The sequence below is a fragment of the Rhinoraja longicauda genome, chromosome 31, assembly GCF_053455715.1.
Source record: "Rhinoraja longicauda isolate Sanriku21f chromosome 31, sRhiLon1.1, whole genome shotgun sequence".
Classification (NCBI taxonomy): domain Eukaryota; kingdom Metazoa; phylum Chordata; class Chondrichthyes; order Rajiformes; family Arhynchobatidae; genus Rhinoraja; species Rhinoraja longicauda.
In genome coordinates this window covers 6863653-6886513 of record NC_135983.1, presented here as the reverse complement: position 1 = coordinate 6886513, position 22861 = coordinate 6863653, and the positions used below count along the sequence as shown (strand labels likewise).

General features: G+C 46.1%; 1 protein-coding gene across 1 annotated transcript; it reads left to right on the top strand.

The window, feature by feature from the left end:
* The first annotated feature begins 911 nt into the window (after positions 1–911).
* wdr38 (WD repeat domain 38) lies at positions 912–22231 on the top strand. The gene is made up of 9 exons (XM_078426289.1): positions 912–980; positions 8352–8472; positions 9683–9799; positions 12972–13069; positions 16192–16272; positions 17406–17525; positions 19518–19667; positions 19753–19800; positions 22151–22231. Exons 1-9 carry the CDS (start codon positions 912–914, stop codon positions 22229–22231), a joined length of 885 nt encoding a protein of 294 aa, XP_078282415.1.
* Positions 22232–22861: the final 630 nt, after the last annotated feature.

Genomic DNA, 22861 nt, shown 5'->3' with positions numbered 1-22861 from the left:
ACGTCTTTGGAGTGTGGGAGGAAACCGGAGAAAACCCATGCAAGTCACAAGGAGAATGTACAAACTCCATACAGACAGCACCCGTACACAGGATCCAACACGGGTCTCCGGCGCTGTTAGACAGCAACTCTGTGCCACCATGTCGCATTCTAGTTTAGGGACACAGCATGGAAACAAGCCTTTCTGCGCACTGGGTCCACGCCGACCATTGATTACTCGTTCATACTAGTTCTACGTTATCCCACTTTCTCATCAACTCCCTACACACAAAAGGCAATTTACACAGGGCCAATTAACCTGCAAACTCCAGAACAAGGGGCCACACAGTTTAAGAATAAGGGGTAGGCCATTTAGAACTGAGATGAAGAAAAACTTTTTCAGTCAGAGAGTTGTGAATCTGTGGAATTCTCTGCCTCAGAAGGCAGTGAAGGCCAATTCTCTGAATGCATTCAAGAGAGAGCTAGATAGAGCTCTTAAGGATAGCGGAGTCAGGGGGTATGGGGAGAAGGCAGGAACGGGGTACTGATTGAGAATGATCAGCCATGATCACATTGAATGGCAGTGCTGGCTCGAAGGGCCGAATGGCCTCCTCCTGCACCTATTGTCTATTGTCTATTGTTTATAAACCTGCACATCTACAGCATGTGGGAGGATGACCAGAGCACCCGGAGGAAACTAGCACGTTCACGGGGAGAACATGCAAACATCAGCCAGGGTCAGATTCGAACCCAGGTCTCTGGCGCTGTGAGGCAGCAGCTCTACCCGCTGTGCCACTGGGCCACCCCACTCTCCTTACTCTGCTGAAGAATAGTTCTTTGTACAGCAGGTACGTGGATGCATACAGCACGCTGGGAACCTGCCAACTCTTCCTTGCCATCTGAAACGATTCAGCTCGGCTGCACCAACGGATCATGTGGAGGACAATAAGTACAGACTTCAGTTATGATTCTGAGAAACATTTCGCCTCTCACAGAGCTCAGGTAGGTTAGCAGATTCAACCAACTGTTAGCCTTATACTTCACGATAATCACTGCATGGTCGACAGTCCTTACCAGAAATACTCTGTAACTGGCGAGAACATACACAGTGCAGCACAGGAACTGCCCTTCAGCCCACAAAGCCTGTACTGATCAGAATGCCAGACTAAATGGATCTCCTGTTTGCACGTAATCCACACCTCTCCATTCCCTGCGTATCCATAAAAGCCTCTTGAATCCCACTGTCATATCTGCTCCCAGACAGAGGTTCCACGCATTCAATATGGGTCTGTGTAAAAATCATCCCGCACATCTCCTTTAAACCTTGCCCCTCTCACCTTAAAGTTATGCCCTCTAGTCAGGAAATGGTTTTGGGTAGACTGATGGGACTGAAGGCTGATAAATCCCCAGGGCCTGATGGTCTGCATCCCAGAGTACTTAAGGAGGTGGCTCTAGAAATAGTGGAAGCATTGGAGATCATTTTTCAATGTTCTATAGATTCAGGATCAGTTCCTGTGGATTGGAGGATAGCAAATGTTATCCCACTTTTTAAGAAAGGAGGGAGAGAGAAAACGGGTAATTATAGACCAGTTAGTCTGACGTCAGTGGTGGGGAAGATGCTGGAGTCAATTATAAAAGACGAAATTGCTGAGCATTTGGATAGCAGTAACGGGATCATTCCGAGTCAGCATGGATTTACGAAGGGGAAATCATGCTTGACAAATCTACTGGAATTTTTTGAGGATGTAACTAGGAAAATTGACAAGGGAGAGTCAGTGGATGTGGTGTACCTCGACTTTCAGAAAGCCTTCGACAAGGTCCCACATAGGAGATTAGTGGGCAAAATTAGGGCACATGGTATTGGGGGTAGGGTACTGACATGGATAGAAAATTGGTTGACAGACAGAAAGCAAAGAGTGGGGATAAATGGGTCCCTTTCGGAATGGCAGGCAGTGACCAGTGGGGTACCGCAAGGTTCGGTGCTGGGACCCCAGCTATTTACGATATACATTAATGACTTAGACGAAGGGATTAAAAGTACCATTAGCAAATTTGCAGATGATACTAAGTTGGGGGGTAGTGTGAATTGTGAGGAAGATGCAATAAGGCTGCAGGGTGACTTGGACAGGTTGTGTGAGTGGGCGGATACATGGCAGATGCAGTTTAATGTAGATAAGTGTGAGGTTATTCACTTTGGAAGTAAGAATAGAAAGGCAGATTATTATCTGAATGGTGTCAAGTTAGGAGGAGGGGGAGTTCAACGAGATCTGGGTGTCCTAGTGCATCAGTCAATGAAAGGAAGCATGCAGGTACAGCAGGCAGTGAAGAAAGCCAATGGAATGTTGGCCTTCGTAACAAGAGGAGTTGAGTATAGGAGCAAAGAGGTCCTTCTACAGTTGTACCGGGCCCTGGTGAGACCGCACCTGGAGTACTGTGTGCAGTTTTGGTCTCCAAATTTGAGGAAGGATATTCTTGCTATGGAGGGCGTGCAGCGTAGGTTCACTAGGTTAATTCCCGGAATGGCGGGACTGTCGTATGTTGAAAGACTGGAGCGATTGGGCTTGTATACACTGGAATTTAGAAGGATGAGGGGGGATCTTATTGAAACATATAAGATAATTAGGGGATTGGACACATTAGAGGCAGATAACATGTTCCCAATGTTGGGGGAGTCCAGAACAAGGGGCCACAGTTTAAGAATAAGGGGTAGGCCATTTAGAACGGAGATGAGGAAGAACTTTTTCAGTCAGAGGGTGGTGAAGGTGTGGAATTCTCTGCCTCAGAAGGCAGTGGAGGCCAGTTCGTTGGATGCTTTCAAGAGAGAGCTGGATAGAGCTCTTAAGGATAGCGGAGTGAGGGGGTATGGGGAGAAGGCAGGAACGGGGTACTGATTGAGAGTGATCAGCCATGATCGCATTGAATGGCGGTGCTGGCTCGAAGGGCTGAATGGCCTACTCCTGCACCTATTGTCTATTGTCTATTGTCTATTGTGTGTAGACCCTAGCTTCTGGCAGCCTCATTACGCTTTGAGCACTAACACCTCACCTCACACTGACAGGAAGTTGCATTGTCAAAGTCAGGTCTGGTGTTCCACATTGGAGATCACAGTTTACAGTGGATAATACCAACAATTCTCATCGTCCGAAAGGGCAAAGCTGTATGTCATTTATGTCATTAATTTGGAAAAGGTGCATCAGAGGCTTGAGTATAGGATGGGCTGGGACTTTTTTCTTTGGGGCCTACGAGGTTGAGGATGAACTTACTGAGGCGTATAAGATCACGAGGGGCTCAAAGTCTTTATCCCCATGACTGAGGATTCTAAAACTAGAGGGCATGGGCTTAAGGTTTAGGAAAAAAGAACTGCAGATGCTAGTTTAAATCGAAGGTAGACACAAAATGCTGGAGTAACTCAGCGGGTCAGGCAGCATCTCAGGAGAGAAGGAATGGGTGAAGTTTCGGGTCGAGACTTTAGTTTAGTTTAGAGATACCGCGCCAAAACAGGCCCTTTCTGCCCACCGGGTCCGCGCCGACCAGCAATCCCCGCACATTAACATTATCCTACACCCACTAGGGACAGACAATTTTTTTTACATTTACCAAGCCAATTAACCTACATACCTATACGTCTTTGGAGTGTGGGAGGAAACCGAAGATCTCGGAGAAAACACACGCAGGTCACGGGAAGAACGTACAAACTCCGTACAGGCAGCACCCGTAGTCAGGGTCGAACCTGGGTCTCCAGCGCTGCATTCGCTGTAAAGCAGCAACTCTACCGCTGCGCCACCGTGCAGTAAGAGAGGATTTAAGACGGACCTCAGGGGCAACTTTTTTACTCAGAGGATAGATAGCCTGTATTTTGAATGAACTGCCAGAGGAATTGTAGAATTGGATACAATTACAACTATCGGAAGACATTTGGGCAGTTATATGGACAGAAAGGATTCAGAGGGATATGAGTCAAATGGGAGAAGCCCAGAATGCCAACTGGGTTGGCATGGACAAGTGCCGAATGACCTGTTCCCATGCTGTACAGCTTCATGACTCTGAGTCTATGATGATATGAGTTTTTGTAGCCCGAGGAACAGATCCCAACCCAACCCTCCCGATCCATCCCCGCAATTTATTTTATTTTATTTCTAACTACTTTTAAATGTTTTCTTAAAACTGATAGACCAAAGAAAATAGACTTCTCCGGAGAGTGTATTCAAACCCCCTGTAGTATTCCCATCTCCAAGAACGTTTCTCTTGGCTTTCCTGATGAAAACAGTCCTTTCAGACTCTTATCGTCATTACAGCATCTCCTACTTAGTTGCTAAGAATTTCCAGCACCTGGGTGGTGCCAAAACCAATATGTTACCGAGATGGTGATGAGTTAGTTGACATTGGAACGCGCTGCTAAATTCAACAAGAATCTACTTGTTTCAACAACAGCAGAAGGTGAATGTAGTGAGAATCATTGAATCAAACAGCTTGGAGACACACCCTACAGATGACATTGTACACTCAAAATGCTGGAGTAACTCAGCGGGTCAGGCAACACCTCTGGAGAGAAGGAATGGGTGACGTTTCGGGTCGAGACCCTTCTTCAGACTGATTTGTACCAGCATCTGCAGTTATTTTCCTACATTGATTACCTGTACACACTAGAACATAGAACAGGACTGTACAGGAACAGTCTTTTGGCCCACAATGTCTGTGCTGAACACAATGCCAAAGCCATCCCCATCTGCCTCCACATAATCCATATCTCTTCGTTCCCTGCATATCCAGGTGCCTATCCAAAAGTCTCTCAAATGCCACGATTGTATCACTCACTAGTTCTTTTTAGATTTGGAGATACAGCGCAGAAACAGGCCCTTCGGCCCACCGGGTCCACGCCGCCCAGCGATCCCCGCTCACTAACACTATCCTACACCCACTAGGGACAATTCTTTTTTTACATTTGCCCAGCCAATTAACCTACATACCTGTACGTCTTTGGAGTGTGGGAGGAAACCGTAGATCTCGGAGAAAATCCACGCGGGTCACGGGGAGAACGTACAAACTCCGTACAGACGGCGCCCGTAGTCAGGATCGAAACTGAGTCTCCGGCGCTGCATTCGCTGTAAGGCAGCAACTCTACCGCTGCGCCACCGTGCCGCCACATATTCTGTGATATCCCACTTTCTCATCCACTCCCTACACACTAGGGGCAATCTACAGAGGCCAATTAACCAACAAGCCTGCACACCTTTGGGATGTGGGAGAAAACCAGAGCACCCAATGGAAATCCATGCTGTTACAGGGACTGTGCAGGGGCTGTGCAAACTCCACACGGACAGTGCCCGAGGACAGGATCAAACCCAGGTCATTGGCGCTGTGAGACAGCAGAACTACCAGCTGTGCCGCCCTAAACAGAGGAGGGAAGTGAAGGATTGCTTCTCATAGAGTCTTGGTGAATACCTCTTACAAACGGCTGGGTATGGTGTAGTTATAACTGGATCAGTAACCACAGCTCTGGACCTTTGATTCAGAGACAGAATTTAAATTCAAGCATTAATATAAACTCATCTCACAGTACAACAGTGGCCTTGAATTTGTAGCATTAATAATAGCGTGGACTATCCCAAACAGCTCATCCAGTTCTCTGATCTCCCCTGGGGAAGGGGGTGTATCGTCCGGCCTGCACCAGGCTCCAGACCCACCATTATGCTGACTCCTAACCACAAGTAGGAGAGGACAATCAATGCTAGAATTGCCAACAATGTCCACATGCAAGCAAGAATTCAAACGTGCAGGGAGATGCTGGGCCATCCAGCCTGCTCCCCCATTCAACAAAAACGTTGCTGAACTGACTCAACTCTTCATTCCTGCCTACTTGTGATAACCTTTCACCCCTTACTTATCAAGCCACGATTTACCTCAAAATGTAATTATTATAATTACTATTATTTCAGATTTAAACTGATTTAATAATAATAAAAGCTTGGGTCTAGTTTATCGACATTTTTTGCTCACTGTACATTGCTAAATTTGCTTATGAAGATCAGTAGGAAAGTAAGATGTGATGAAAAAACATGAGGAAACAGCAAAGGAGTTTAGACAATGGGTAGACAATGAAATGCGGATAGAGTATAATGTGAGAAAATGTGCAATTAAGACACAGAACATAGAACCTTCAGCACAGGAACAGACCCTTCGGGCCACAATGGCTGTGCTGAAAATGGTGCCAAGATAAATGAGTCCCGTCTGCCTTAAAACACAAAGTGTCAGTGTAATTTCAGTGGGACAGGCAGCATCTCTGGTGGACATGAATAGGTGATGCTTCAGGCCAGGACTCTTCTTCAGCGGGATTGTGGGAGACATGGGCGGAGGTGAAGCACAGGAGAGGGGAAGGGAAATGGTAGGGGTGGGGGTGTTAGCTAAAATTGGAGAATTCGATGTTCATACCGTGGGGTGAATGAGGAGCTACCCGTGGATTATGGGGTGTCGTTTACAACCCTACGGTATCAATATTGAATTCTCTGCTCTTAGGGTAAAACATCTTTGTTTGGCCACTCCCACGCTTTCCTGTCCACACCCATTTCTCCCACTATCCCATCCCCTTCACCTATCCCACCTCTTTCCTTCCACCTCGATCTCTCCCTCTGGCTTTATATTTCATTCTTCTCTCCTTAACTGACACCATTTTATGTCCTTTTCATCTCAAGCCTTATTCCATTGATCTACCAATCAGACTCCCTTCACCTTCATCCACCTCTCATCACTTGCCAGGCTTTATCCCACCCCACCTCTTCTCCAGCTTTCTCCCCCCTACTCTAATTAGTCTGAAGAAGAGTCTCCTCGACCTGAAACATTGCCCATTCCTTCTCTCCAGAGATGCTGCCTGTCCCGCTGAGTTACTCCAGCATTTTGTGTCTACCTTCGATTTAAACCAGCACCTGCAGTTCTTTCCTGCAGTCTGAAGAAGGGTCCTGACCTGAAACGTTGCCTATCCATGTCCTCCAAAGATTCTACCTGACCCGCTGAGTTACTCCAGCACTTTGTGTTTTACTCAAGATTCCAGCATCTGCAGTTCTTTGTGTCTCAATCTCATTTGTCTGCACATCTTGGCAGGAAAAATGAAAAAGAAACATATTTACTAAGTGGCGAGACCGAAAAAAGCCAAGCGTGTAGTTTGGAAAGCACAGCATGTAGTTTGGAAAGTGAACAGAATGTTATTGTTCAGACCAGTCTGAAATGTTACCTATTCATGTTCTCCAAAGATGCCACATGACCAGCTGAGTTACTCCAGCACATTGAATCTATTTTTGTAAACAAGCATCGACAGTTCTTGTTTGTAGAATGTTGTTGTTTATTGCTCGTGGAATTGAGTACAAAAGTAAGGAGGTCGTGCTCCAATATCCCAGGGCATTGGCGAGACCAAATCTGGAGTATCGTGTACACCAGTGGTCTCTTTCTTTAAGTGGGATAACATTGAACTTGTATGAATGGGGGATCGATAGCAGGCATAGTCTCAGTGGGCCGAAGAGCCTGCTTCCCTGCTATTTATCTAGTTTGGTTTAGTTTATTTATTGTCACGTGTACCGAGGTAGAGGGAAAAGCTTTTGTTGTGTGCTAACCACTCAGTGGAAAGACAGTACATGATTACAATCGAGCCATTCAGTGTACAGATACAAGACAAAGGGGATAAAGTGAATGAGGTTTAGTGCAAGATAAAGCCAGTAACATCTGATCAAAGATAGTCCAAGGGTATCCAATGAAGTGGATTGTAGCTCAGGACTGCTCTCTAATTGTGGGAGGATGGTCCAGTTGCCTGATAACAGCTGGGAAGAAACTGTAGGTAGACAAAAAATGCTGGAGTAACTCAGCGGGTCAGGCAGCATCTCAGGAGAGAAGGAATGGGTGACGTTTCGGATCGAGACCCTTCTTCAGACTGGGAAGAAACTGTCCCTGAATCTGGAGGTGTGCGTTTTCACACTTCTGTACTTTTTGCCCGATGGGAGAGGGGAGAAGAGGGAGTGGCCGGGGTGAGACCCGTCCATGATTATGCTGCTGGCCTTGCCGAGGCAGCGTGAAACATAAATGGATCCAATGGAAGGGAGGTTGGTTTGTGTGATGGTCTGGACTGCGTCCACAATTCTCTGCAATTTCTTGTGGTCTTGGATGGAGCTGTTCCTAAACCAAGCTGTGATGCATCCCGATCAAATGCTTTGTATGGAGCATGTGCAGAAGTTGGTGTGAGTTGTTAGGGACATGCCAAACTTCCTAAGCCTTAAAAACTAAACCTACAGACCATCATAAGATAAATTACAACAAATGTCTCTCCACGTTTGGAAATCCACGATGACTAAATGCTGGCGGAGCTTGCTCTGACTGGTTTGATTTGTGCAGGTGAATTACTGTGCCTTCTCTCGCGATGGCCGCCTCCTAATAACAGGGTCTGATGACCGAAACATTTACACCTGGGATATTGGGACTGGAAAACGTCTAACTAAAGCAAAAGGCCACAAAGGTAAGAGATTTCAGTGCCATTTTTCACCTGCTTGTCTACATGCCTTGAATATTTAGAACATACCAGACCAAGTGGACCCGTTGGGCCCAAACCACTCCTGCATTGGTGCAGCAGCACCCTCCCCCCTCTCTCCTCGCCCCCCCCCCCCCTCTCCTCGCCCCCCTCTCTCTCCTCCCCCCCTCTCTCCTCCCCCCCCCTCTCTCCTCCCCTCCCCTCCCCTCCCCTCCCCTCCCCCTCCCCCTCCCCCTCTCCCTCCCCCCCCCTCCCCTCCCCCCCCCCTCCCCCCCCCCCTCCCCCCCCCCCTCCCCTCTCCCCCCCTCCCCTCTCCCCCCTCCCCTCTCCCCTCTCCCCTCTCCCCTCTCCCCCCCTCTCCCTCCCCTGTTATTAGATTTATTTTGTGCTTTGTGAACTGGGTTGCTGCCCGTGTGTCCAGTTTAATCCTGCATCTCAGGAAGCTTGCCTGTATAGAGAGGAGTGCTGAGGCGGGCAGGGTAATATTAAATATAGAAGATAGAACAGTACAGTGCAGGAACAGGCCCACCGGTGCACGATGTCTGTGCCGAACATGATGCCAGATGATACTAATCCCTTCTGCCTGTACATGATCCATATTCCTCCATTCCCTGCATATCCATGCGCCTATGTAAACGTTTATTAAACACCACTATCATATCTGCCTCCTCCACCACCACCACTGGCAGTGCGTTCCTCTCACTTACCACTCTCTGTGTATAAAACATGTCCTGCACATCTCATTTACACAATATGCCTTCTTTACCAATCTATCTACTTGTGTTGCCACTTTTTGGGAGCTATGAAGCCCAAGATATTAAGGATCCTGCCATTTGACTGTATACTTTCCCCTTGCATTTGACTTCCCAAAGTGCAGCTCCTCACACTGGACACTCTCTATCCGTGGAAGCACAAACGCAGGGTTTCCAGATGGCAAAAGGAGATCAAATCGTTCCAAAGACCTTTTATCAACAGGTATAAACAACATCATCCTGTCTGAAGCCGCTTGCCTCACAAGGCAGGTGGAGCCATTGACAGCAGGGGACGGCTCCTGACTCGATGGCCAGTGATGGTGTTGCAGCGAGAGTGGGTTGCTGAATCTGTGGCTGTGGTTGTAACAGTCGACACCCCTGCTATTGGTTGTCACACAGAGGGACGATGCAGCCTCCATTCTGAGTGCTCTTTGTACTTCACACAGGCCCAGTGAAGACTTGTGAGTTCTCCCCTGACGCCAAGCTCTTTGCCAGCGGGTCGACAGATTGCACCGTGAGAGTGTGGAACACTGACAAGGGCACTTGCCTGCACGTGCTCAAAGGTAGGTAACCTCAGCGAGCCTAAACAGCTCTTGTTACTTTGCACACTCTTTACCTTTTCACTGCCTAATGGAACGTATGTGTGATTTATGTATCATTGACATGATTTATAATTGATGCTTTTGTTTGTTTGTCCGAGTCTATGTGCCCCTCAAGCTCGTGAAGATTTCCATTGTACGTGTACCTCACCACACTCACGCACACGACAATAAACTCGATTTGATGCAACTTGACTGTTCAGCCTCACTGCCTTTGATCAGATTCAGTCAGATGGATACACTCGAGGGAGAAGTATTGGCGACAAAGGCCAAGGGCTAGTGTTTGGACTTTGCTGCATGAACAATGCTCCAACTGGCATGTTGAAAACTGACGTTGGTTGAAGTACTGAATATGCCCGTCTCCAAATATTAAAATCACTTCCTGCCTCCTTTTCCCCCCAGCTCATTTTCTGCCCCAGATTTATCAGAATAGAAAAGAGTTGAGGAGGAATTTCTTTCATCAGATGGTGGTGAATCTACGCAATTCACTGCCATAGACGGCTGTGGTGATCAAGTCAGTGGGCATTTTTAAGGCAGAGATTAACAGACTTCCTGATTCGTAAGGGTGTCAAGGGTTATGAGGAGAAGGCAGGAGAATGGGGTTGAGAGGGAAAGATAGATCAGCCATGAGTGTAGATTTGATGGGGCTCATGGCATAAATCTGCTCCTATGACTAATCACTTCTGAACTTATTATCATCAATAATATGTCCTGGACTAACCACATTGGAGCTACTAGCAAGAAGGTACATGAATGTCTCTACTTTCACAAAAGACCAAGGAAGTTCGGCATGTCTCCAGCGACTATTATCAACTTCCATCACTGTACCAGAGAAAGCATACCATTGGGTGGCACCACAGCTTGGTTTGGGAACAGCTTTGCCCAAGACCACAACAAAATGGCAGTGAGTTGTGAGTGTGGCCCAGCCCATCACACAAACTAACCTCCCCACCATCGTCACCAGCTACACCTCATGCTGCCTCAGGAAAGCAGCCAAAATAATCAGGGACCACTCGCACCACAATCATTCCCTCTTCTCCTCTCTCCCATCAGGCAGAATATACAAAAGATACAAAAGCTTGAAAGCACGTACCACCAGATCCAAACACTGAAAATTCCCCGCTATTATCCGACTACTTTGCCCTGCTTATTCAAGTACCTGTCCAGATACCTCATAACTCCACTACTTCCTCTGGTACGTCTTTCCAGACACCAACTACTTTTTGTGAAAAGAATTATTCCTCAGATCTCCCTTAAATCTCCTTATTTTCACATTAAACCTATGGCCTCTAGTATTAGGCACTACAATGGAAAACACTCTAGCTCTCTACCCTATCTATGCCTCAAATAGTTTTACCTCTATCACGATACCCCTTTGCTTCCTTCACCCCAGAGAAATAGGGAATGTTTTTTTCCATTGAGATTGTACAGAAATGGATGGAGATGATTACTGGTTAGAAGTCTGGGACAGTAGCAGCTTGGCTAATCTCATGGTGACCTCAACTTCCCATTTCCATCTGTCCCGTAACATTTCACCCTCTTCATAGAAACATAGAAAATAGGTGCAGGAGTAGGCCATTCAGCCCTTCGAGCCTGCACCGCCATTCAATATGATCATGGCTGATCATCCAACTCAGTATCCCGTACCTGCCTTCTCTCCATACCCCCAGATCCCTTTAGCCACAAGGGCCACATCTAACTCCCTCTTAAATATAGCCAATGAACTGGCCTCAACTACCTTCTGTGGCAGAGAATTCCACAGATTTGCCACTCTCTGTTTATCCTTAAACTGTGACCCCTTGTTCTGGACTTCCCCAACATCGGGAACAATCTTCCTGCATCTAGCCTGTCCAACCCCTTAAGAATTTTGTAAGTTTCTATAAGATCCCCCCTCAATCTTCTAAATTCCAGTGAGTACAAGCCGAGTCTATCCAGTCTAGTCGAGTCACCTCTGCCTAAAAAAAATGCAACCATTCTGTCGACACCACTCTCTGAGGAAGAGTTGCAAAGACTCATGGCCCTCTGAGCGAATGGATTTTGTCATGTTTCTACCTTACGTGGGTGACCCCCTTCTTTTTTAGCTCTAAATTCTTCCTATAGGGAACATTTTCACTACATGTACCTTGTCTAGTCCCTTCAAGATGCTTCAATCAATGTGCAAGCAGGCATCTGGTGTTTCACCTGTGCAACCGTTTGGGGTCCTGTCCACAAATAATTAATAATAAATTGCCAATGAAGGTTTGCCGTGGGGGAAATCAGATGGATATCAGGAGATGCAAGTAACTGCAGATGCTGGTTTACAAAAAAAGACATAAAGTGCTGGAGTAATGCAGCAGGTCAGGCAGCAGTCTTAAAAAAAATGGTCCTTACCTGAAATATCACCTATCCATGTTCTCCAGAGATGCTGCCTGACCCACTGTGCTTCTCTAGCACTGAACATACAGTATCACATTGCTAATCTCCGATAAACATTGATATTGGGAATTGGAATCGAACTGCCTCCACCATTTTAAGACACAATAAATCAAAACTGAAAGATTTTTTTCCAAATTGAGTGTCAATGTAGAATCCAATTATGTTAACGTACCTGATTTTTGTGCCGATTTGGTATTTAATACATCGGGGAAGATCACATCTATATACTAAAACTCGTTTGTTTGTTTGTTTGTTCCTGAACTAAAGCCAAAACGGTACACGATAGCGCGACAATTTTAGGCCCACCTTACTCACCGTCGTCCCTTTGGTGCTAATGGAAGAAGTTTCATTGAAATTGGTGTTATATTTTTAAAGTTATTCACGTTTTAAAGTTTAAATCTATCTCCTAGGAAGGGAGGGAGGGAGATGGGGAGGGAGGGGGGATAAGGGGGGTTGAGGGGATGGAGGGGAAGAGAGGGGGGGTGGAGGGGGGATAAGGGGGGTTGTGAGGCATGGATTGGGGGGAGGGGATGGAAAGGGGGGTGGAGGGAGGGGAGAGGGGAGTGAAGGGGAGGGGTGGGGGGGAGGAGAGGGTGCTGCACCAATGCAGGAGAGGTTTGGGCCCAACGGGTCCACTTGGTCTAGTTCGTTACAAAACTGCATAGTCTTGTTAAAACATTCGGTGAGCGGGTTGAATAAGCTGTGTTGTTCTGAATCGCAGGTCACAGCAGGTCTGTGGAGACTGTGGGCTTCAGCTACAACTTGCAGGTGCTGGCATCTGCAGGCTGGGATTTCATCATTATCCTATGGAATCCAAAGGTTCGTGGAGCATTTACAAATAGATCCCCTTGTCCTGTACCAGTATCACTCCACCATCCCCTGCCAAGTATCGTTGCCACCCTAGTCTGCTGCGCACCTGCCTTGGTGCCACAATCATTTGTGGTAATGCTTCCAATGAGCTCTGGTAACTTGCTATCATTGTAGATGTCGGTGGCTTGATTGACTGTTGAAAGATACAGCATGGAAACAGACCCTTCGGCCCATAGAGTCCACGCCAACCATTGGTCACTCGTTCACACTGGTTCTACGTTATCCCACTTTCTCATCCCCTCCCTGCACACTAGTCCCATTTGCCCGCGTTTGACCCATATCCCCCTAAACCTGTGTGAGGAGAAGTCGCGACTCTGAGATGCCAGAAGTTGTTCCAACACGGAAAGTAGTTGTTGAATGCCAAGAGGCCTACACTAGGAGCAGGAATGAGCAGCTCAAGGAGGACCTGAAGGCAGCCAAATCACAACTCTTTGAGGTGTACGACAAACTGAAGGAGGAGGGGTTTGCGAGAATGATAGAGGCTGCCAACGATGGCGAGCAGTATAGCGAGGCTTGGAGGGCGTGAACGAGATCAGCAGCAGGAGGAAGGCCAAGTCAGCGGAAACTCTCCAGAGGACCAAATCAATACGTGGTTCACCCACTTCAAGAACCTACTTGGATCTCATACAGCTGTCACTGAGGAAGATGAGGAGATCGAGACTGTCCTCATAGATGCACAGATTCACGACCCCGTTATCTTGGAGGGGCTGCGAAAAGTGAAGACCTCATTGAAGCAAGGGAAGAGTCCAGGCCCTGATACCATCCTTCCAGAGGTGTTGAAAAACTGTGAGCTCAACGACATCTGCTCAAGTTCTGCAACACAGCGCTAAAGACGAATGACAAACTGACACAATGGTCAGAAATCCAACATCGTCCCCATCCCCAAATCTGGGAGCCTGAACAAGACTGACAACTATCGTGACATCAGCCTGACATGTGTCTTGGCCAAGGTCTACAAACAGTTGATTCTCAACTGGATTAGGGCTGTTATCGACCCAAAGCTACGTTATAATCAGAACGGCTTCAGAGAGAAGCGGAACACGGTCACACAGATCGTGCCCCTCAGAAGAGTCATTGAGGTGAAGAATAACAACCTGCCGGCCGTCCTAACCTTCATTGACTTCAAGAAGGCGTTTGACTCGATTATTCGATGCAACATGATGAGGATTTTGAAGGCTTCTGGTATTCCCCCTCGTCTCCTGAGAGCCATTGAGGATATGCACTTGGTTACCAAGGTTGTCGCCCCAGATGGTGAGAGCAAAGTGTTTGAAATCCTCGTGGGGGTCTTACAGGGAGACACGCTGGCACCCTTTCTCTTTGTCATTGTCCTTGATTATACAATGAGGCAGGCGATCAAGGAACACGAGGACCCCGGCTTCACAATCACCGCAAGGCTTTCGAGAACATAGAAACATAGAAAATAGGTGCAGGAGTAGGCCATTCGGCCCTTCGAGCCTGCACCGCCATTCAATATGATCATGGCTGATCATCCAGCTCAGTAGCCTGTACCTGCCTTCTCTCCATACCCCCTGATCCCTTTAGCCACAAGGTCCACATCTAACTCCCTCTTAAATATAGCCAATGAACTGGCCTCAACTGCCTTCTGTGGCAGAGAATTCCACAGACTCACCACTCTCTGTGTGAAGAAATGTTTTCTCATCTCGGTCCTAAAAGACTTCCCCCTTATCCTTAAGCTGTGACCCCTGGTTCTGGACTCCCCCAACATCGGGAACAATCTTCCCGCATCTAGCCTCTCCAACCCCTTAAGAATTTTATATGTTTCTATAAGATCCCCCCTCAGTCTTCTAAATTCCAGCGAGTACAAGCCCAGTCTATCCAGTCTTTCCTCATATGTAAGTCCCGCCATCCCAGGGATCAATCTGGTGAACCTTCTCTGTACTCCCTCTAAGGGTCAGTCAACTTGTCAGACCTCGGCTTCGCTGCTGACATCATCCTGCTGTCAGACCAAATTGGGGAGGCACAGGAGCTGCTCGGCAGGGTCGAGACGGAGAGCGAGAAAGTGGGCCTCCACCTCAATGCCAAGAAGACGGAGTGCATGGCGTTCAACGGTGGTGACCATGAACCTCTTAAGACCAGTGGTGGTGCGTCTCTCAAGAAAGTGGAGGACTTCAAGTACCTGGGAGCGAGGATGCAGAGCTCGGAGAATCACATCAAGGTCCGGAAAGTGCTCGCATGGAAAGCCCTCAATAACATGGGGAAAATCTGGACGTCTCGGATGTCTAAGGGTCCCAAACTGAGATTCTTCCATGCAACTATAGAGACAATATTATTGTACTGGTGTGAGGCATGGACTCGCATTCGAGCACTGTCCAAGTCTCTCGATGGTGTCTACACCCGAATGCTCAGAAAAGTTCTAAATGTCATTTGGAGGGACCACACCACCAACGCCCAGCTCTACGGGGGAGATTCCACCTCTGACCGAGAAAATCAGGTTGAGAAGGATGAGGCTCGCTGGTCATTGCCACCGCCGTCCAGAAATACCAGCAAACAAGGTTGTGCTGTGGCAACCCACCCATGGAAGACGGAACCCGGGACGGCCAAACAAGACCATACTGGAGACGTTGATGGAAGACGCATACGTAGAGACAACAGAGGAGCTGTATGGAGGACAGAGATGTGTGGGGCGTCCGTCACTGTGCCAGTCGGAAACCAACATCACTGCATCACTAATGTTTTCAACGCTTTTAAACTAAAGTTAAATTTAACTCTAAACCTGTCCTACTTCAAAATCTTTATACATATGGATTTAAGGTGATCAGACAATATTTTATTCATACCTTGTAGGATCCTAGTATCTTCCCTCCAGGGCTTTTTAGAAATTGAATTCTGCAATTCAGTTTCCTTTCTAACTCCTTAAGCGTGCGATTTTGATTGTTGTATCAACTTAGGGAGCACAGTGATGTTACAGTGATAATTGTAGATCATTTGAATTGCCATTTCTGATGAATGAGTTAGATTGGTTAATAACTAGTTACGGGGGTTAATATTTCACTGGCTCTGCACCAGTCAATGGAGGTGGCTGATGTAATTAAAGTCTTCTTGTTAACCAGCTGGGTCAACTCATGAAGAAACTCTTAGGTCACCAGAACGTCATTGGAACCAGCGCCTTTTCACACAATGATGTATTTTTGGTAAGCTGACCTCCTTCAGTCCTTTTCCAATTATAACCGCTGCAGCTGGCTTATATTTACCGCTTACCTTATTGTAAGCACCTTTTAACCTTGCGCAAGGCATTTTAAACATGGGCGGCTGAGCATTTTTAGTTTAGTTTAGAGATACAGAGCGGAATTTTAAAAAAGAGAACAGGAGTGAATGCAGAACTAGGGTCTGGAACAAGGTATAAGCAAACTGTGTTAATGCTTGAGTAAAACACAAACTGCTGGAGGAACTGGGTCAGGTCGCATCTGTGGAGGAATGGGACAGGTGATGTTTTGGAAGGAGACCCTTCTTCCGACTGATTGTAGTTGGGAGGGGAGGGCTGCAAGAGAGGTGGGGGTGGATTAAAGCTCGGTCAAGGAGACTGGTGCCCATGAGAAAAGAATTAGGATTGAAGGAGATGGACATAATGGTACTCGTGAAAATGAGCAGAACCGTTCACTCTGCTTTATCTCCAATGACTACGGCTGGAGTCCAGGTACGGAGAGAATTGTGTAAGAAAATAACTGCAGATGCTGGTACAAATCGAAGGTATTTATTCCACAAAATGCTGGAGTAACTCAGCTGGTCAGGCAGCATCTCAGGAGAGAAGGAATGGGTGACGTTTCGGGTCGAGACCCTTCTTCAGACTGAGTCTGAAGAAGGGTCTCGACCCGAAACGTCACCCATTCCTTCTCTCCTGAGATGCTGCCTGACCTGCTGAGTTACTCCAGCATTTTGTGGAGAGAATTGTGCATCACTCAATGGGCTAATCACCTTTTCTCACCATGACAAAGGTATCCATGCCTCAGGAACTCCAAGAATTAGCAGAAAATCAAAGGAAAGAAATAACATCCCACCATACCTGGAAGACTGCAGCATATTTGTTAGGAAGCAATCCAATCTCTTTGGCAGTGGGTGTTTTCACCAACAACTGCTTTTGCCATAAACTAGGCCAGGCCCAGTTTTACATTGTTGGAGAAGGCATCTGAGTAAGTGATTAGTCTGAAGAAGGGTCTCGACCCGAAACGTCACCTATTCCTTCTCTCCAGAGATGCCGCCTGTCCCGCTGAGTTGCTCCAACATTTTGTGTTTATCTTCTGAGTAATTGTTTGTTCTTCTTATACAGGCCACTGGTTCCTGGGATTTTAACGTGATCATCTGGACCCTCGACAGCACGCAGCGGGATATTCTGCATGGTCACACAGGCAACGTGAGCTGTGTGGCCTTTTCTAGCATCGGGATGCTGGTAAGATGAACTGTGCAATTGAATGGAAACGGGGGCATGAGAAGAAATAGAAATAGCATCACGTACAACAGCTGAGGCCAAGTTGTGTTGGGGCAATTAACAATAAAAAGTAGCAGGGTTCTGGCCAAAGCTGAGAACCGATGGGGTTAGTTTATTAAAAATGTTCGTTAACTGCTTGAGATCACGTCTGCTAAACACAAAGACAAAGAGCAGCTGTGAGCTCAAGGTTGCAACTGATATACCTAGGCAGAATTGTGAGCAATGATCCCTTCTTAATGCTATTTATTCACAAAATGCTGGAGTAACTCAGCAGGTCAGGCAGCATCTCAGGAGAGAAGGAATGGGTGACGTTTCGGGTCGAGACCCTTCTTCCTCCTGATGTCAGGGGGGCGCCCATTCCTTCTCTCCTGAGATGCTGCCTGACCTGCTGAGTTACTCCAGCATTTTGTGAATAAATACCTTCGATTTGTACCAGCATCTGCAGTTATTTTCTTACACCTTCTTAATGCTAGGCTGCAAGGCACATGTTAATCACCCAAAATAGATAAGGAAGCCTGTTTTTCAGCAATGTGTTCTGTGTGAAAGTTGAATGTCCCTTGTCTTTTGTCTCTAGTCATATTTAATCTTCAGACCTTTGGCTCTAATTCCATAGTTTTTTTAGTTTTGTTAGTCATGACATGTTCCGTTTTTAGTTAAGGTCTGCAGATATTGTAATGCTTTGCTCTGAAGCAATATAACCATCATGCTTGAATAAAAGTTTTAAAACGCTACTTCTGGACTCGGCAAATCATTGCGAGTTCAGTGATCCTACACTGAGCTACTCAAGACTCAAGTCAAGTCTTTAATTATAATGTGTACCGAGAAAGGAACAGTGGAATTCTTACTTGCAGCAGCATAACAGGTCTGCAAGCATAATGCAGATAATAAACAAAAAATCAATAGGTATCCACAACACTGGTGCAAAAAATCCCCCAAAGTCCTCAGCCAAAGACAGTCCATAGATGTTTACAGTGGAGCTTAGTATTCGCGTGCCTGGTGAATTTTGAGAAGATGCCATTCTTGAACCTGGTGATCAGCTTTCTGACTCTTGTAGAATTTTCCTGATTGTAAGAGTGAAATGAGAAGGTGGCTAGGGTGGTATGGGTCTCTGATAGTCATAGCTACAATTTGTTTGAGGCAGCACTTTCTATATATCCCTTCAATGATGGGAAGGTCAGTGTCTAGCACTCTGTAATCTCCATCCCTCATTCCTAGGCATTCAAGTTGCCCAGCCAGGCCAAGGAGCAACCAGTCAATATGCTCTCTGCTGTATACCTGTCGATCTGTTTAAATGATTATTCCTTGACATAGCGAATCCCCATTATCTTCAAAGGAAAGAGAGGCTTTGATGGGCTTTCTTTATGATTGGATCAATGTGCTGGGTCCAGGACGCCTCGGTTATGCAACTGTAAAATACAAAGCGCTGGAGGAACACAGTGGATCTGCAGCGCCTGTGGGGGGAATACACAGGCAATGTTAAGGGTTGGGAGGAGGACACAAAATGCTGGAGTAACTCAGCGGGTCAGGCAGCATCTCGGGAGAGAAAGAATGGGTGACGTTTCAGGTTGGGATCTTTCTTCAGACTAATAGTCATGCAAGTAATCAGGTGCCCAACTATAATCAATTTAACTTATTCTCCTGCAATCTTAGGGCAGAAAGCAAATTCTTAAGCACCAGTGGAAAGCACCAATCCAAAGGGTCACACAAGGAACTACAGGTGCTGGAATCTGGAATAAAACAGAAAGTGCGAGAGAAAATCAGTGGGTCAGGCAGCATCTGTGGACAGAATAGATAGGTGACGTTTCGGGTGAGACACTTCTTCAGAATGGGTAATGCACTGGGTTTATTGGTGGACCACTGCCAATGTGATCACTCAACATCAAGAAGGGAAGTTAGAAAAACCGTTAATGCTGCAGTATCAAAACCATTTCCATCTGATGTATCGTTTTATAGGCTTCAGGCTCCTGGGATAAGACTGTCCGTGTGTGGGATTCAAGGAATGGGACCCTGATCTTTATCCTGGACAAGCACAATGGCCATATCCAGGCCCTCTCATTCTCAATGGATGCAATTCTACTTACGACGGCAGCAGAAGATGGAACAGTATGTGAGAGCAACTTATTTGAAACTTGAATGCTTGGTGTGTCATCAGCCAGGCTGATTTATCCATCCTCACCTATTCTCACAGGTTCGTGTGTGGGATTGCGAAGATGGAAAATGTAAAAGGAAGCTTGAGGTAATTCACCCCTGGTTTTGCTTTTGTAAAATTAGGAGCAATTTCTAACACACCCTGTTTCTATTAAATTGCACAGTTCACTTCCCAGCATTCCAATGGAGAGCATTGTAGAATAGAGACCCAGGGAGACAAAGTTCCATTGTGGCAGCACAAGTATACAGAGTGGTGAAGAAGGTATTTGGCACACTTGCCTTCCTCAGTCAGGGTATTGTGCACACTACTAGATATTGGTATGGCCACATTTGGAGTACTGTGTATAGTTCTGGTTGCCCTGCTGTAGGACGCATGTCATTAAACTGGAAAGGGTGCACAGAGTTACAAATGTGTAACTGGGTCTGGAGGGTTTGCATTATAAAGAGGCTGGATAGGTTGATTCTTTTTTTTTTGCTGAAGGTTAGCAAGCTCAGAGGTTTATAAAATCGTGAGGGGCATAGATAATGTGATCCGCTGCCCAGGGGAGGGGATCTACAACCACAAGGCATACGTTTATGGTGAGAGGGTGGATTTAAAAAGGATCTGGGTGACAACATTTTCCACACAAGAGGGCAGTGAATAGCCAGAGGTCAAGAGGTGGACAGATACAATTATAACATTTAGAAGACACTTGGTTAGGTACATGAATGTGAAGGGTTTGGAAGAACACAGGCCAGGTCAGACAAGTGGGACCAGCTTAGTTAAACAACCTGGTTGCATGGACGATTAGGGCCGAAGGGCCTGTTTCTCTGCTGTATAGCTCTATGACTAAATCACACTCGGTAGTCAAAGGTTGATTCAATGGAACTACTTGAAGCAGGTCTTCAGTCAGTTCTCACTCTGCCAGTTAAAGAATTGAAATCCACAATTGGTGATGCCAACCATAAATTAAAACCCATTCACTGATCTCCTTCTGGGAGGCAGATTTGCTGTCCTTAATGCCCTGTATGTGGCTCCAATGCACTGTAGTCAACTCTAAACTGCCCTCAGAATGGCCAAGGAAGCCACTCAGCAGTACTGAACTGCTACTTTTAGCCCATGGCCTGTACTGATTCAAGATGGCAGATCCAGACGATTAAGATAAATGGGATTCATGATGATTTGGTCGTATGGATTCAGAACTAGCTCATTCGTTGAAGAGAGGATTCTGTTGGATAGAAGATATTTTGACCCTTGGTCTGTGACCAGTGGAGTTCTGCAGGGATCTGTGCTGTTTGTGATTTATATAAATGACTTGGACATAAATGGAATGCAGATGGGTTGGCGAGTAAATTTAAAGACAACACCAAAATTAGAGGAATTACGGACAGTGGGGAAGGCTGTCAGAAGATACCGTGCTGCAGAATCAGACAGATCAATCAGCTGCAGAAAGACTTTCATCCAAGCATGTGTGAGGTTTGGGAGGTTGAATGTAAGGGGAGAGTATACAGTTATTGACAAGATCCTTAATAGCATTGCTGTGCAGAGGGATCTTAGAGTCCAAGTTCATAGCCGACAGAAGATGACAGTACAATAGGATAGGTGGTAATGAAAGTGTATGGTGTGCTTGCCTTCATTGATAGGGGCATTGAGTATGTCATGAAAGTCATAATGCAGCTCCATAAGACTTTGGATAGGTTGCACTTGGAGTATTGCGTGCAGTTCAAGTGCGCAGGAAGGATGCGGAGGCTTCAGCGAGGATGCAAAGGAGGTCAGCTACAAGAGGAGGTTGGATAAACCTGGATTGTTTTCTCTGGAACGTCAGAGGTTGAGGGGAGACTTGATAGAAGTATATATGATTCTGAGAGATACAGAGAGGGTGGTCAGAACCCCCCCCCCCCCGGCCGCTCCCCTCCCAAGTTGGAAATGTCCAATACTAGAGAACATTGTTGTAAGGTGAGAGGGGGAAGTTTAATGGAGCTATGCAGGGCAATTTGTTTTACATAGAGTAGTGGGGGCCTGTATCGCAATGCCAGGAGTGGTGGTGGAAGCAGATAGGATAGTGGTGTTTAAGAAGCTTTATGATACGCACATATGGAAGTGGAGAGAATAGAGGAATATGGATCTTGTACGGGCAGATGAGATTAGTTTAATATGGCATCATATTTGGCACATGGCGGCCCTTTCTTATTCTGTACTGTTCTATGGCAGCTCTCACCCTGGTCAATAGGGCAGCAAATGATGGGCAATAAATGTGACCTTGTTAGTGACACAGCAATCTCATGGTCATCAACAAAATAAAATAATGCTTCTTTGGTAAACTTTAAAAAATAAAAACTGATTATTAATTGGAATGCAAGACTGTTACTTCATAATTCTTGCTTTCCTCACCACCAGTCCTTTTAATCATGTTTTGAATACTGTATACATTTTTAATGCTCGTTTTTGCTTTCTCTAGGGGAAGTTGGAGTGTGTCAGCAGCTGCCAATTTTCTTCTTTTGACACACTACTGATTGCAGGAACCGTTGAAGAGCCTTAATAAGACAATGAATCCATCATCAAACCTATCAGTCAAGATTTCAAAGCTTTAAGAGTATTTTAAGAATTGCACAAGCTGCAATTCAACACTGGGTCAAGATAAAGTTGGCATCAGAATTAAAATGTTACAAAATGGTTCAATTTTAAGTGCTAAACTATACTATCTTGGGGGAGGAAGTAATCTTACCTCATGGGAATTGGGGATTTTATCGATTGAAAAAAAGCAAATGGATCCTGGAAAGATTCCCGGCACATACTCTCTGTTGTCAAATCTTTGCAATTTTTTGGTTGCTGTTTAATCCCAACTTCTGTGAAGCTCTTTCTTTTAGTGTTTTGCTGAGGTAAGTCAAGCACATGCTCTACTAAACTGACGACTCTGTGCAGGACTGAGGTTGCTCCATGCTGTTGATCAGAGGTGCTGCTTTTCAGAATGATGTTCAACCAAATCACTATTAGCCTGATCAGACGATGTAATTGGACAGAGGAGCATTCTTTCACAATGGGTCTGAAATGAATGAGTGGAAAGAAATTAACATTAGAATATAAACTACGGAGAAATTAATGGAGTCGGGAGGTAATCATTCCTCGGGATCAGAAAACCTACAAGCTTTGGAATAGGCCACTATGATGA

Bases quoted from the DNA above. Each gene is read 5' to 3' on its own strand.
- wdr38 (XM_078426289.1), top strand. From the start codon at position 912: ATGTGGAGGACAATAAGTACAGACTTCAGTTATGATTCTGAGAAACAT. The intron at 8,473-9,682 runs GTAAGAGATTTC...TACTTCACACAG, and splicing joins TAAAGCAAAAGGCCACAAAG to GCCCAGTGAAGACTTGTGAG. The intron at 16,273-17,405 runs GTAAGCTGACCT...CTTCTTATACAG, and splicing joins CACACAATGATGTATTTTTG to GCCACTGGTTCCTGGGATTT.